Source organism: Nicotiana attenuata, chromosome 7 (genome assembly GCF_001879085.1).
Source record: "Nicotiana attenuata strain UT chromosome 7, NIATTr2, whole genome shotgun sequence".
NCBI classification, from domain to species: Eukaryota; Viridiplantae; Streptophyta; class Magnoliopsida; order Solanales; family Solanaceae; genus Nicotiana; species Nicotiana attenuata.
The window spans coordinates 10,368,490-10,382,743 of record NC_031995.1 but is presented as its reverse complement, the minus strand read 5'-3'; the positions used below and the strand labels follow the sequence as shown (position 1 = coordinate 10,382,743).

At 35.9% G+C, this 14,254-nt stretch overlaps 1 protein-coding gene across 3 annotated transcripts; it reads right to left on the bottom strand.

Annotated features, from left to right (window-relative positions):
* LOC109230402 (cell differentiation protein RCD1 homolog) lies at positions 5,631–10,215 on the bottom strand. 3 transcript variants are annotated; one of them, XM_019395915.1, is made up of 8 exons: positions 10,023–10,215; positions 9,639–9,728; positions 8,748–8,790; positions 8,101–8,216; positions 7,468–7,572; positions 6,601–6,791; positions 6,424–6,493; positions 5,631–6,040 (listed from the first exon to the last, which is right to left on the bottom strand). In XM_019395915.1, the coding sequence occupies exons 3-8, from the start codon at positions 8,785–8,787 to the stop codon at positions 5,984–5,986; spliced, it is 579 nt and encodes a 192-aa protein (XP_019251460.1). In that variant the 5' UTR covers positions 8,788–8,790; positions 9,639–9,728; positions 10,023–10,215; the 3' UTR covers positions 5,631–5,983. The 3 variants fall into 3 exon arrangements, with proteins under 3 accessions (XP_019251460.1, XP_019251457.1, XP_019251459.1); XM_019395912.1 differs by having other exon boundaries at positions 6,592–6,791; positions 10,023–10,212; XM_019395914.1 differs by lacking the exon at positions 10,023–10,215 and adding an exon at positions 9,918–9,995 and having other exon boundaries at positions 6,592–6,791.

Here is a 14,254-nt window from a genome sequence, read left to right as displayed (position 1 = left end):
GAGAAACTAGTATATATACATACATACATATATATATATATATATATATATATATATATATATATATATATATATATTCTTTTAAAAATATACGCCTCTGTGGGCATCATCATTATCATCATCATCGTACCTGGCCGTAATAGCTCGGTAAAAACGTACCTGGGCATCATAAGGCTCGGTGGAATTGTACCTGGCTACGTAGAGCTCGGTAAAACCCAACTGATCAGCGGTTGCACAATAGGTGTCGTACCCGGCCGACTATAGCGCGGCTCGGTAGAGTAAAATAGTTATATATATATATATATATATATATATATATATATAATGCATATTGGACTCGTTGGAATCATATTCTGAACCTTTCGGAGTGACGTAAGGTCGTTAACCTCTGTACACATTATTAGGACTAATTCTTCATCATGGATCTTATAAGAATTAGGAAGTACCAACAACATTGATAACATAAGAATAAGAGAAGCAACATCAACATCAATCGTTCCATAAGAAGGGAAACAATGTAAGTACTGCTAGCTTCTAAGAGTGGAGTATCTTTGGAAGCTCGTTCATTACATTATGTACAATCGGAGTCGTGCAAAATAAGGAAAGGGATAGCCTCACATACCTTGTATATACTGCCCAACTTCAAGCTATGCAAATGTCACGACTCCTTAGTCTATATTAAGAGAAATGATACTATCGTTATCGTTTAAGCGTCGTAACTATTATGCATCGACCGCATCCTATTTTACGATAAAACAGACAACGCCTACCCTATTTATATGACTTCCCACATGTTAAAACGATCACGAAACATCCCAAACAACATCAGTAATAATCATATTAAGCCTCCCAAAACAGTCCACCAACCAACAACATTACTAACAAGCCTTTCGATAGATAACTCACAAGTTCTAGCTTCAATGACTTAGCCGCAAATTGGATAATATTAAATACATGTAGAGTAAGAGGTTACTTACCTTTAAACAGATATAAAAACTCCAATTTGACCTTAATTCACCACGAAATATCCTTCCAATGCCTCCACAATAACAAGGAAGCGAAACTAGCAATCAATTAGGGGTTTTCGGCACTAGAATCAATTTGGAAGACTTGAAATCACCTAGGGTTGATATTAAAAACTCGAGGGAGTGTTTTACAAAACATAAACCACTTAAAACAACCTCCCACACGAGTTGGAACCACACAAAAATCAGCAACAACAAGAAGAACAAGAAACTTACTAGCGCCATGGGATTCTCGACACTTGATTTGTGTTGTTTGCCCTTTGTTTGGGTCTTGTATCATGAGAGAACCTTGAGAGTGCTTTTAGGTGTATAGGGTCTGAAGATAATGAAAAATAATGAGTTAAAACGGGGTTAATTCATCTCATATATATCAATATATCTCAACCGCCTATGTGGGCCCCATAGAGAGCTGCTTATGCAGTCTCGCGAAAACGTGAATATATCTCTACTCCGACATCATATCGACAAACGGTTTAATGTGTTAGAAACTAGACTGATAGATATTCATTTTGGTGGGTAGATCACCCCATAATTCCAAGTAAATTTGGAGAAAAGCTTAGTAACATTTGACCTAAAGTTTAAGTAAAATTATGAATGTAAGTTGCGACAACTTTGTCGACTTTTATTTCATAACTCGTTTGACTTAAAGACTTATGATACAGATATTATATGATTCAAATATCTTAAAACACAACATCTTAAGAATATTAAGCACCTCTAATTTTACCCGAAAATACGGGTTACAACATCCTTGATTCGTTTAACCTCTAATACTTGTTAACCACTCTTATACACCATTGTATCATTTAAGACCAATATGATTAACTTCTTATCATCTCAAAGATACTTAAGATGAGTTTTAAGTGTATTTTTATGATGATTTCACTTCTCAATCACTAGTTACAACAAGGTTTTGTATTGGATTCCACAGGATTTCTTCAAAATCTTAAGAATACCCCAAAAGTTGTCTTTCAAGATTTGGTCTACAAGAGGTAAACTTTCACCCTTAAACCTATATGCATGGATTATTAATGAATATGAGCAAGAAATAAGTATTAGCACTTATTGGATGGTGATTGGAAGCCATAAATACTTAAACTAGATTATTGGATATCGTAGAGATTTTGTAATGAGTTAATTAGTGAAATTTGGTGGATGTGAGTTCATTGATGATTATGATGGTGCTAAAGAAGGCAGTTAGTAGACAAAGGATGTTGTATATCTTGTTGGTTGGTAGGAGGGATTGTTGATTAAGAAACACCATTACTAGAGGTGATAGAATGCTATGCACTCTAGGTGTTTGATAAAATGCCAAAATAACCTAAAACCTGAAATTTTTACTAATATTGCTCCAATTAAATTATGTTGATGTAGATTGAAGTTGTAAGAGTAGGGGGGAAGGGGGGGGGGGGAGGGATTTAGTATCACTAAAGAGCTCCATCAAGGTATGTTGGCTAAACTCCCTTTCTAGAATTGGAATCCATGAGTTCCTCGGAAAATCTAAGTACGGTTTGTTCAAACTCTCGTTCCAATGGCTCCAAATCGATTCTGAAAACTTATTTGCTTAAATGCTTATGTACTCAAGTCGTGTTCAAACTTCCCTTATCATACTATGCTCCCCATAGTGGGAAAATGTTCAAACATGGTTGTTTTAACTAATGTATATGCTTTGAATCCATGTTTCAATCGTAAAACACCATGCTATGCTTGTAAGTATTTCCAATGTGTTTTGAGTCCTTACATACTCATGAGTTGAAACTGTTTATTGCCCTTTTGGAAAAAGTATTTCAAGAATAAGTGGTGTATCACTCGTTTATGATTCTTTACTTGTGCTTCAATTGTTGGTCATTTTTCTCCATTCTTTGGAAAGAAATCCATTGTGTTTAAAGCCTTTATTTCTAATCAACTTAAAGTTATGATTTTCGGAATATTCTATACGTTGATGTTTATGATGATGACCCTTGAAAGTAAAGGAATGAAAGTGTGGAATATGAGATACGGTCGTCGTTCCATGAATTAAGAATCATTGTATGGCCAAGAGAGCCGATGAAATCATGGTACTTGAGTCGTTGAAAGTACTAGTGAAGCTATATGTGGTATGGAAGGTTATGATATGAATGTATCTGTATTGTTTCCTTTGTGTGAAAAACAAAAATATTTTTGTGAGTATCATTAGCGAGCCGAGGAAGGGTAGGTTGTAACGGCCCCTACCTGAAACTACACGTACCGGTGTAGGGATGAATTGAGATTATCCCACTTGATTGGGATGAGATTGATGTGTTGAGATTATTTTCTTTAATTGGGATGAGATTGATGTTAGCCCTAGATTGGAAGTCGACCCACACGCCATATGTGGGGAGACGGCTTAGCTGATCGGGTGGAGATCGGACGCTATGTCGTGCGCATGGTGGTTTCTCATTCTTGGTATCACCTTTTATTCGCATCACCATGTCAATCCACATTGATTCGTGGATATATTGCTCAGGCCATCGAGTTTGTGATCGGACTCCATGCCTCGTGTATGGTGTGATGATCGGAGGCTAATGATCTCCTAACCAAAAATGTTAATTTCTCATTTTGAAAATTGTTATGTTTAACTTTGCATTTGGGTATCAATGGTTGTTACTTGTTGCTTTCATGATTACTCCCTTTTTATATTGCATTCTATTTCATGAGAGGGTATTTAGCTTTACATACAAGTACTATTCCATATGTACTAACGTCCCTTTTGCGGGGTGAGCTACATCGTTAATGGATGCAGGTAGTTCGTCAGTGGGCATCTTTGATCCTCGTTAGCAGTTACCCTCTATTCAGCAGGTTTTGGTGAGCCCTATTCTGTTCCGGGCCTTATGTCACTTGACATTGTACATTATGTTTTGAGGTATAACCGGGGCCTTGTCGCCGACACTTTCATACTACTTTTCTGTTGTACTTAGAGGCTCCGAAGACATGTTGTGGGTGGTGTTCGATGTTGGGTAATGAACTAGAAGTGTTGGTATTTGGCAAACATGTTTTTCCCTCGTAATTATGAACTTGTAATTTTTTTGGAAATTGTAAATGAAGCTAATTTGAGTAATGGAAAAAGAATGTGGAACACTTTACTCTTCTCATGTCTATCTCTTGTTACTGATGCTTATATTATTCATGGGTAAGGTTGGGTAGAAGACATCAAGTAGACTTGCTTGACCGGGGTATCTCGGTTGAGCGCCGGTCGCGCTCCCTAATGTCGGGGCGTGACATAAATAGATCCCTCAAATATTTATTATTAGCGTTTGACACGGATACTATGTACATGGTAGCACATGGATTCAGCCGTGCGAAAGTGATTTGGAAAATGTGGGCCCAAGGTGCCATATGTGTAAAGTTTGGAAGTTGTGACTTAAGATATAAGATTACAGGAGCGGTACCTCGGGTAATTCTTGTTGTAATTCGTGCATTAGGAATGATTCGATTGATTGAGTTGTGATTGATTTCCCTTACTTGCATTCATTCATATTTCATCTGTAACCCGACTATGTCGTTGCTTAATTACTTGGTTATTTTTCGTTGCCATTCGTGCTCCCATTATTTTCACTGTTAATTATAATTTGTGATCCTTCTGTTATTGGCCTTACATTGATGTTCTTTCCTTTGTTAGCTTTATGTTATATCCTGCACATGTTTATATGTCTGGTAGGTGTCTTGACTGGCCTCGTCACTACTCTACCGAGGTTAGGCTTGATACTTATTGGGTACCACTATGGTGTACTCATGCTACGCTTCTGCACATTTTTTTGCAGATTCAGGTATTTCAGATCGAGTTGGTTTTGAGACTGATGTTTGCGCGGCTGGAGACTTCAAGGTATACCTGCTAGACGTTCGCAGGTCCCAAAGTCACCTTCTGTTGTATTTTATTTTCATTATTTCCTATTATTCCGGAACAGTGATGAATTCGTCATATATAGTTACTCTTAGAAAGTCTTATGACTTGTACTGCCGATTTTGGGGTTATGTAACTGTTGTTGGTTCAACTATGTTGATTTAAGGTATTTTTGGTTAAATTCCATTAATAATCAGTATGTGTTAGGCTTACCTAGTCCTAAAGACTAGGTACTATCACGACATCCGAAGGTGAGAAATTGGGGTCTTGACACTCAAATATCCGTCTTTACAGTATATTTTCTGAGCTAACTTTATCTCTTTCTTAAACGGTTCACTTAATTAGCATTAAGGACAGATTAAGGAAAAACTGGTATACAATGTAGTGCAGCAGCAAAAGACAAAACTATAAGGGATCGTTTGGTAGGGTGTATAAGAATAGTGCTGAATAAGGTGTATTAGTAATGCAGAGATTAGTAATGTATGGGTTAGTAATGCAAGCATTAGTTATGCAGAGATTATTTCTTATTCATTGTTTGGTGTGGTGTATTAAAATTGATATCCCTTGCATAATTTTTAAGAAAATTATTTATTTACAAAAATACCCTCCATATTCTTTAGCTTTAAGGGACTTTAAGGATAATTTTACCTTTAACCATACTAATGCATGCATTAATAGCTTTGGTATTGCTAATACCATGGTTTTGCTATGCATTAGTTATACATAGGATAATACCAAATAGGGTGTATAACTAATGCTTGTAATAGTTATACATAGGTTGAAAAAGTATACCAAACAAGGTTTTACTAGTACACAAAGCTAATGCATGCATTATTTTATCTAATGCACTCTACCAAACGACCTCTAAGTTTTAACAAAGCTATATTTTGCAAGAAGTTTTCGAGCTTTTACTGTTGAAAAGTTAAAACATTTTACCCCTCATTTAGCATCTGCATCCCTACGAATAATACAGCTGGAGCACAATACAAAATTCCAAAATGAGCCAACTGAGGTGGCTATTTGCTGTTTCATGTCCTCTTTTCCTACTAGTATAGAGGATAGAGTTGTATCTATGTTTACCATCTTATTACTGTCTTGATCAGCGCATTATCTGGACATATAGCTGCTGCAACATCGTTGAAGTTTCGGGGTCATCCTGCAAAGTCATATGCAAAACAAAAAAGTACACTGAGATCTCTCTATAACAGTCATTCACTATAAAAACCAAATTTTTTTCGGAACTGATTTTTATGTTATGTATATGTCCTCTATGATAGCACTTCACTATATCAGCCAAAAAATATCGGAACAAACGAGGCTGTTATAGAGAGGTTTGACTGTATACACATGGAGTTGTAATAATAATTGAGAAAGACCTACATAGGCGATACGAACAGCAACAATAAACCCAGTGTAATCCCACAAGTGCGGTCTGGGTTTATAGGCGGTAGCAAATTAGGATATTCTAATACTAGAAATTCTTTAGAAGATGCATCATGTCTATTAGTGTGTAAAAAGGAGGAGAGAAGATGAACTTACACGAAGCATGTCCATAAAGGTGTTGTCGAATAGCTGACAAGGAATTTGGCTCCTGAATGCATCAGATGGCCTGCATTATGAAAGTGGATCAAACAACAAATTCAAAGAGAAATATAACAGAAAAATCGCAAATTATGAAACCTGAGCAGCAGGAACAAAGATGTTTACCCGACGAACCTTGATACTTGTGAAAGACACAGATAAGATTGTATCACATATCTTAGCAGCAGTATACAGGGTTTTTGAGAAAGTTTCTGTACTACTCGATGCAAGACCTGTACTATTGAGTAAAACCGTTCAGCCAAAGCGCAGCAATAGCTTAGTCCTTCCTCTTGCATCAAAATTTTCATAACTATGAGTGTTGCGACCTGTGCAGACAGAGAACATTCTTTTCATATTTTGATGTCAAGAATCAGCATATCACCAAAAACCAGTAAAGTCAATCAGAAACACAATTTGTAAGGCAGAGTGGAAAATCAGGAGTTAGCAAACATATCAGAAGCACCCTTTTCTCCCTATCCCTATGCAACAGCAATCAAACTTATACAGGCCAAAACAAGATATTCAATAGATACAATCCTGTCCAGTGTTATCAAAGGCGAAAAGCGCAAAAAGGCTTTAAGGTCTGTTGGGGCTTTAAGCGCAAAGTGTAAATTAAGTGTGGGTTTTAATGAAGAAAGGCGCAAATAGAGAAACTACGAATATGTATGTGTAGTAAAAGACTAATATCTACAAGCATGAATACCAAATATATGGAGAAAGAAATTGAAGAAAATTTACGATAAAGTGAAATATCAATTGTTTAATGTCGTCTCTTCGAGATTACGCTCATTGGCAAGGAAAAGTATGCCTTAGAACCTTGGTGAAAACACTGAAGTGCCTGATAAGCGAGACGAAGCGCTCAACATGTTTTGAGCCTCGCTTCAAGGTTTAAACACGCCATTGATAACACTGATCCTGTCTGCACTATATTATCCTAGTTGTAACCTAATAATTCAACACAGAAAACAATTAAGGAACAGAATTAATATGTAGCAGTCTAACCTTACGCGACAATTCATCACCTAGATCCATGCAATGCAGGCACAAAGGAACCAGTTCTGTTTCCAGGAAAAAATAAAGGATCTCTCCACCATATGGATCATCAAACTGCATTAGCAAGCAAAATTCAGAATCAAATAATGCTATAAATGTTTGATCAGTGGTCTAATTATCAATACGAAATGCCATATATGGTGCTGTGAATAAATGATTCAAGAAAATGCAGATGGATACCTCAAGAAGAAAAAGCAGATCCAGATTTGAAGGGCTAATTATCAGATAGCCATCAGCCGTAACTGATACTTACATTATGTCTAGTTAAGGCATATGTAATCAGTAAAGTAGTGTAACTACTGAACATCCAGTCTTGAAGAAAATTGAAAAAAAAGCAACAACAACAACAACAATAACAACATAACAACATACCCAGTATAATACCACAAGTGGGGTCTGGGGAGGGTAGTGTGTACGCAGACCTTACCCCTGCCTTGTGAAGGTAGAGAGGCTGTTTCCGAAGACCCTCGGCTCAAGACTGAACATCCAGTCTTGAAGAAAATTGAAAAAAATAAATGCATGAAATGAATGAGTGACGACAATGGAGAGAGCACGAGTGTATTTGTTCAAATGGAAGAATACCTTTGTTAGGGAACCGATAACACCCAAGCTGGTGAGCCTGATAAACTCCAAAGGCTTGTCATTTCCATTTTTCCCATTAGTCTTGAGAAATGGGTAAAAATAAAATGGTATTTTAGCTGCAAAGAATAGTTACCAGAAGAGTTAACTGTGTTTCTCAAACGACATTAGGAAAACCATTTGTAAGTTCACAGCAACAACAACAACAAATCCTGTGAATTCTCACAAGTGGGGTCTGGGAAAGGTGAGATATACGCAGCCTTAACCCTACCCGGGAAGGCAGAGAGACTGTTTCCGGAAAACCATTTGTAGTTCAGAGTGAAAAGAATTATTGACAAAAAGCAGAAAACTTAGAGCTTGAGGAAAACTAGAGCATTATAAAAGGGTATGAAAAGCTTTGCAATGCATGATCTGCATGCTTCACCACAAAAATGATAACGGAATGAACATCTCCCATTTATGTTTGACAAAATTAGAATCATAGCTTATAGTAATAGAACTTTATTTTGAACCATTATAGAGATGAGGCACAAGCATAGAATGAAAATGGACTGCAGCAGGGAGATTTGTTCCTCTACTCATTTATACGAGTATTTCACCCTAGGTTTATATTTCATTTAAATTTGTATCATTTCAAGAACTGACATTACCTTTTATCAGCTCCCTTCTTGTTTCTTGGTGATTTCCCATACACTGCAGAAAATAACCATAAAAGAATAAGGTGGATGCATATATATATATCATGAAGTGGTAAAAACTGGTGTCAATAATAAGTTATGTCAATGATATCATCAAATTCATTTCATGACCTCCCCTTCCTATCGCCTGAACATCAAGGGGAGACTTGGCGTAATTGGTAAAGTTATTGCCATGTGATCAGAAGGTCACGGGTTCGAGCCGTGAAAACAGGCTCTTGCAGAAATACAGGGTAAAACTGCGTAAAATAGATTTTTCTGGTCCGGCCCTTCCCTGGACCCCACGCACAGTGGGAGCTTAGTGCGGTGGGCTGCCCTTTTTTGAGGCCATGAAAAAGATAGTACTGTCTTATCTGATACTACTCAGCTGAATTTATATACAAAAATTTATGGTTATCTCTAATGCGTTTCACTTGAGGCCTAGAACTCAAGAAAATAAAAACTTCACATCTCAGATTTTCCTAAATTACAGATTTCCAGTAATTCCATGGACTAAAACAATTGCAGCATAAAGCACATTGATCACCAAATCAAACTGGTTTTGCATAAGTGCATAAAAGAGGTGACGTCAAACACATAATTCACTACTCCCTCTTTCCCGATTTATATGGCGAAGCAGGAATTTCGAGAGTCAAACTTCTTAATTTTTACCGTGAGTTCGGACATAGTGAAATATAATTTATATATTTGGAAACTACGTAAAAAATACTATAAGTCACAATAATTAATAATTCAAAATATATATAAGGCATATGAAAAAATTATGGTCAAAGAAAAACTTGTTTAACTCTCGAAATCCGAACTGCGCCACATAAATTGAGACGGAGGGACTAGTTCATTTCTGACCTGAAACAAAGCAAGGGCATTACACACTCGAGTTGACTCCTTAATAGATACCGTCGAGGTTGACAACTTCGGGTACACTGCTATCACTTCCTGAAATTAACAGATAAATTAGGTATTGACAACTAATTATAATTGCAGATTAAAACGTATTCTTCTAAAATTTTCAGAAAATCAGTTAAAGAAAATTCATTTGACATTTGTCGCTGAAAGTTACAGTTGATGGTTGGAGGAAAATCATAACTCAAAAGAAAAATAAATTTAATATGCACAATAATCTACTTGTCTATTACGAAAATGATGGATTCAACTTAAAATTTATATTCATTATCCAGCAGAAGTTAGCTAGATGAGTGAAAATAAGAAGAGGTATATTATATTATATACCTGTAAAAGTATGAAGACTGCATTGAAGGTGTTCCACAACAGCAAAGGTAGCTCTGTGCATGTGTCTCTCTTCTGAAATAATAAGAAAAATTACCCAAAACTTAGATATTTTCTAGCACTTCCAAAAGGTAACAGAAAAAGGGACTAGAGTTATTAGTTCACTGCACGTGCTTAATGCAGTTGCAAAATCCTAATTGCACAAATATAAATTAGAGGATATTAGTTCCTGAAATAATAAAGTTGGTTAGGAATTATAACTAATACTCACAATTTAAAACTAAATTTATGTTATTAGGCCACAAATAATTGAATTAAACCAAAATTGCCTAATCCTTCGTTGATGTAGACGGAATTGCAATGAAGTCGCAATACACCATCATCATCGATCACTACCTCACAACACTGTGTGTTTAAGGACAAGCAAATTGATTGTCATCGTTTTCAAATAACCACATTACCGAAATATAAATAAGAAATACCCACATACAAGAGGTGAAACAACTAATAGCCTATGTATCATCAATTAGTTTTAGGATTTTTTCACTCATATTCATAAGAAGATAATTGTCCCTCAAAGTCAAAATTACAATAGTTAAGGATGTGGTCTGCTTTCTTTTTTAGTGGATCTTAATTAATGGATGATGATGTTAAGGAACACATCATGTTTAAATTGTTTGTATATTTCATCCTTATAACTATAGAAATGTATTTACATCATCTTGAATACACGAATTTATGTTATAGTTCTCGTTTGTTTGATGGGGAAAAGATAAATAATTGTGTTGGATCCAGCTTAAGAACTTGAATCAAGAACTACTTGTCGTCATAGAAGTGACATTACCGTGGCAAATTGACAAAATTAAATAATTTTTTTTTGAAAAAAAATAATACTGTAATATAAAGTGGAAATGACACCAGATAGCCACTTTAAAAGGCTGCTATTTAGGAATTAGCCTGTAGTCATGAAGTGGTAACTTGCGGACTAACTCGCGGCTTACTTAGGGAGGAATTGGGCTAGCATTTTGCAAGCCCTTACAATTGAGGATTGGGCTGAGCTCGACGATTGAATTCCAAAAAATTGCAGAAATAGGACACTTTTTGGGGTGGTCTTTAACTTTTGACACCGATTGCCCTATGGGTAGAACTTTGAGGTCAAAAGTTAAAAATGCTGCTCATGGGACAAGCGAAAGGTAAAACTTGTTAAACTTGAAGTTCTGCCCGTGAGTCAAGCGTGGACAAAATTTATAATCATCCACTTTAAGGCTATTGCTGTAACACGCTAGCCCGTTTTGACATCTCTAATATTAGAAAAAATAGAAAACACTCAATCAGATCATTCTCAGAGAATTCAATGTGGATTATAGCGATCATTCAAAGAGCAAAAGAAGGCATGAAAGACAACACAAATGAACTTCCTTATACCTTTATATCTCTCATGCACACACCGAACAACCACAAAGTAGAGGACAAAAACACACAAACAAATAGATAAACAAAAACTAACACGTACTCAAAATGCATATATATATATAAACACTTAGATAAAAAGGTTTAAAACGTGTCACCTTAGTTAGTTGATTGATAACCTCTTCGCGAAGATTAACATCATGTAGTAATAACACCAACTGTTTTGGGGTGGCAGAAGCCAAATCAAGACCCTCATTTTTCTGTGAAGAAGAAGAAGAAGAAGAAATGTTGTTGCGAGGGGGCAACGTTGGCGATGATGTTAATGTAGTTTCCATAAACAGTGATACTGGTAGATTCTCCATTTAATTAAAACAAAACTTTTGCTTTTGAAAACCTTCCAAATGAGAAAGAAGAAACCAAATGAGGGGTCTGAATTTTCTCTAAGTGAAAGGAAAAGTGTTGTTTAGTGTTTACCTTTGAAAGAAAATGAAGTAGCAGAAAATGGACAAAGTTAGCTGTATTTATAGGGGGGGAGTGGGTGATGTGGGCTGGGGTGGGGTGGGGCGGTTTTGAATTATTTTTTTGGTCATGCAGATTTTTGTAATTGGAGGAGAAAGTCTAGATTTAGTTAGTAGTTAATTACTATTCAATTACTTCCACTTTAAATGATATGACTCTTTTTATTTTAAATAATTTCAAATGTTTGATACTCCTTTCTTTTATGTAAGGAATTTTAAGTTTTGTATACAAAAAAGTAAAGGACACATATTTACATAATCAAGTAGGTGTAACTTTTAAAAGCCAACTAGATGTTGTTTATAGTAAAATATTACTAGTATCTTTAGATTAGTAACTTTGAAAAATTGAAAATGAAAGTAATAGTAATAACGGGTTATACCTTATTGTGATTGTTTCTTGCTCATACTATTTAACTTTCTAAGCACTAGTTTAATTTTTACCACTACCCCTATATAACACTTTAATGTTAATAAATTGTGTTCGAAAATAAATTCTGTAAAAAAATAAAACAAAAACAGAAGTAGGAGAATTAAATTGTTCTAAGTCAACAGAAAATTGTATTTTTCTTAATGAATTTAATCCCCTCACTGTTGCCTAGGGTTATTGGATTTCTTCCCAAGATAGAATAGAAGTATGAAACAACTATTCTGTAATACCGTCAATGAAAATTACAGAACTTTAGCGAACTCAACAAGCGGTTGCAAATCACACTGAACACTTACGTTTTTTGCTTTGAAAAACTATGCAATATACAGAAAAAGAGGGGAGAGTTCTTTCAGATTAGAAATTACTGTTGAAAATAATGAATTTAAATCAAAAATTTTAATATTAATTTTGCTTTTGGAAAAGGAAATTAAACCGCGAATTATACTATATTAATCAATGACGAGCAAGCGATGCTCGAAGACGACAACGCGAGACACCACTTCTTCTCTAACTCTTTTAAGAGATAGAAGATGTGCTTTTCTATAAAAGCACAAGGATTTTCTTTTTATTTTCCGATGAGGGATAAAGTGCCTTAGTAAAAGGAACACTTCTGTTTACTCGTAAAACGGTACAGTTGAATTTATATATAGTTTATAGACAATTGAATCAATTTGATTCCAAAATGGCAAATAAATTAAACAAGAATGTACTTAACGTTGAAATCGAGATAAGACATCAGAAATTCTGGTTCGGGAGCAGAGCTTCCGTTGGCAGTAGTAACAATATTAATAAGCAAGAAGATAAAATATTATTGAACTTTGAACAGTGCATATTATGAGCTTGTCAAAAAATTCCTTCCCCTTACAATGGTTGTTCAGCTCACTATTTATAGTTGTTCCTAGGGAACAAGGTCCTAGGATCAAGCCCCTCTTAAATGACAACTATGGAGGCCATTGAAGAATGTGTAATGGTAGGCAATGAATGTCATATTCTCTGCAACGGGCTACGTACTTAATGTTGTAGAATATTCTTCATTAAATGCTACCGGGTGATATGCATTTATTTTGTCTTTATGTGCATCATTCCCTTTAGGAACAAACAGGATTATTGCCTTCGGACCTGATTGCCATTTGCCTCGTTTTCCATCTGCCTTCGGCTCCACGTGTCACTTTATTATGCGAGCATTTAATATGAACATACTTTACCCTATACAGATAGTCTCCTTGCTTTTCGGTGGCACATCCTTGTGTCACCAAGAAGTTGGTGAAGATACCTTTCTTGGAGGGAAATTCTCGGATCCCATCTGAAAAATTTTCGACAATTGATCAGACGCACGTCTCTCCGCATTTAATGCCCCGAACACGCGTCATCCCATGATTCAACAAAACGTTTCCCGGTTCTCAAGGTAATTATGGCCATGATTTTAGCTGCCTATTCCTTTGGTTATACGCATCTATCTTCTCTTTTTACACTTCATAATTCTAAACTATCTCAAACTCTCTTTACTCAACTCACACTTGTTTTCTACTTCCTTTAATCTTCTTCTTCGGAGGAAAACCCCTTACTTCCTTTTGATAACAATGGCCTCCTCTTCTAGAAATTCCAGTGCTTCAAAGAACAAAGAAAACACTGATGATGCTCCTCCTCCTATGGTGAGCACCATTATCCAGAAGGCTTACTACAACTAAATACTTCGAAGAGAAGTACCCTTCTGCTAACCCCCGCACATGGGTTGTTGGTTTATACTTTTCTTCCATCCATCCTTCTAGCATCCCTGATGTGAAGGAAAACTGTGGTTGTCAAGATTTGAACATCATTGCTCCTGACCTAGCAGAGCGAGTAGCCTTCTCCAAGAATGGTTTTACTTATGTTCATATGTA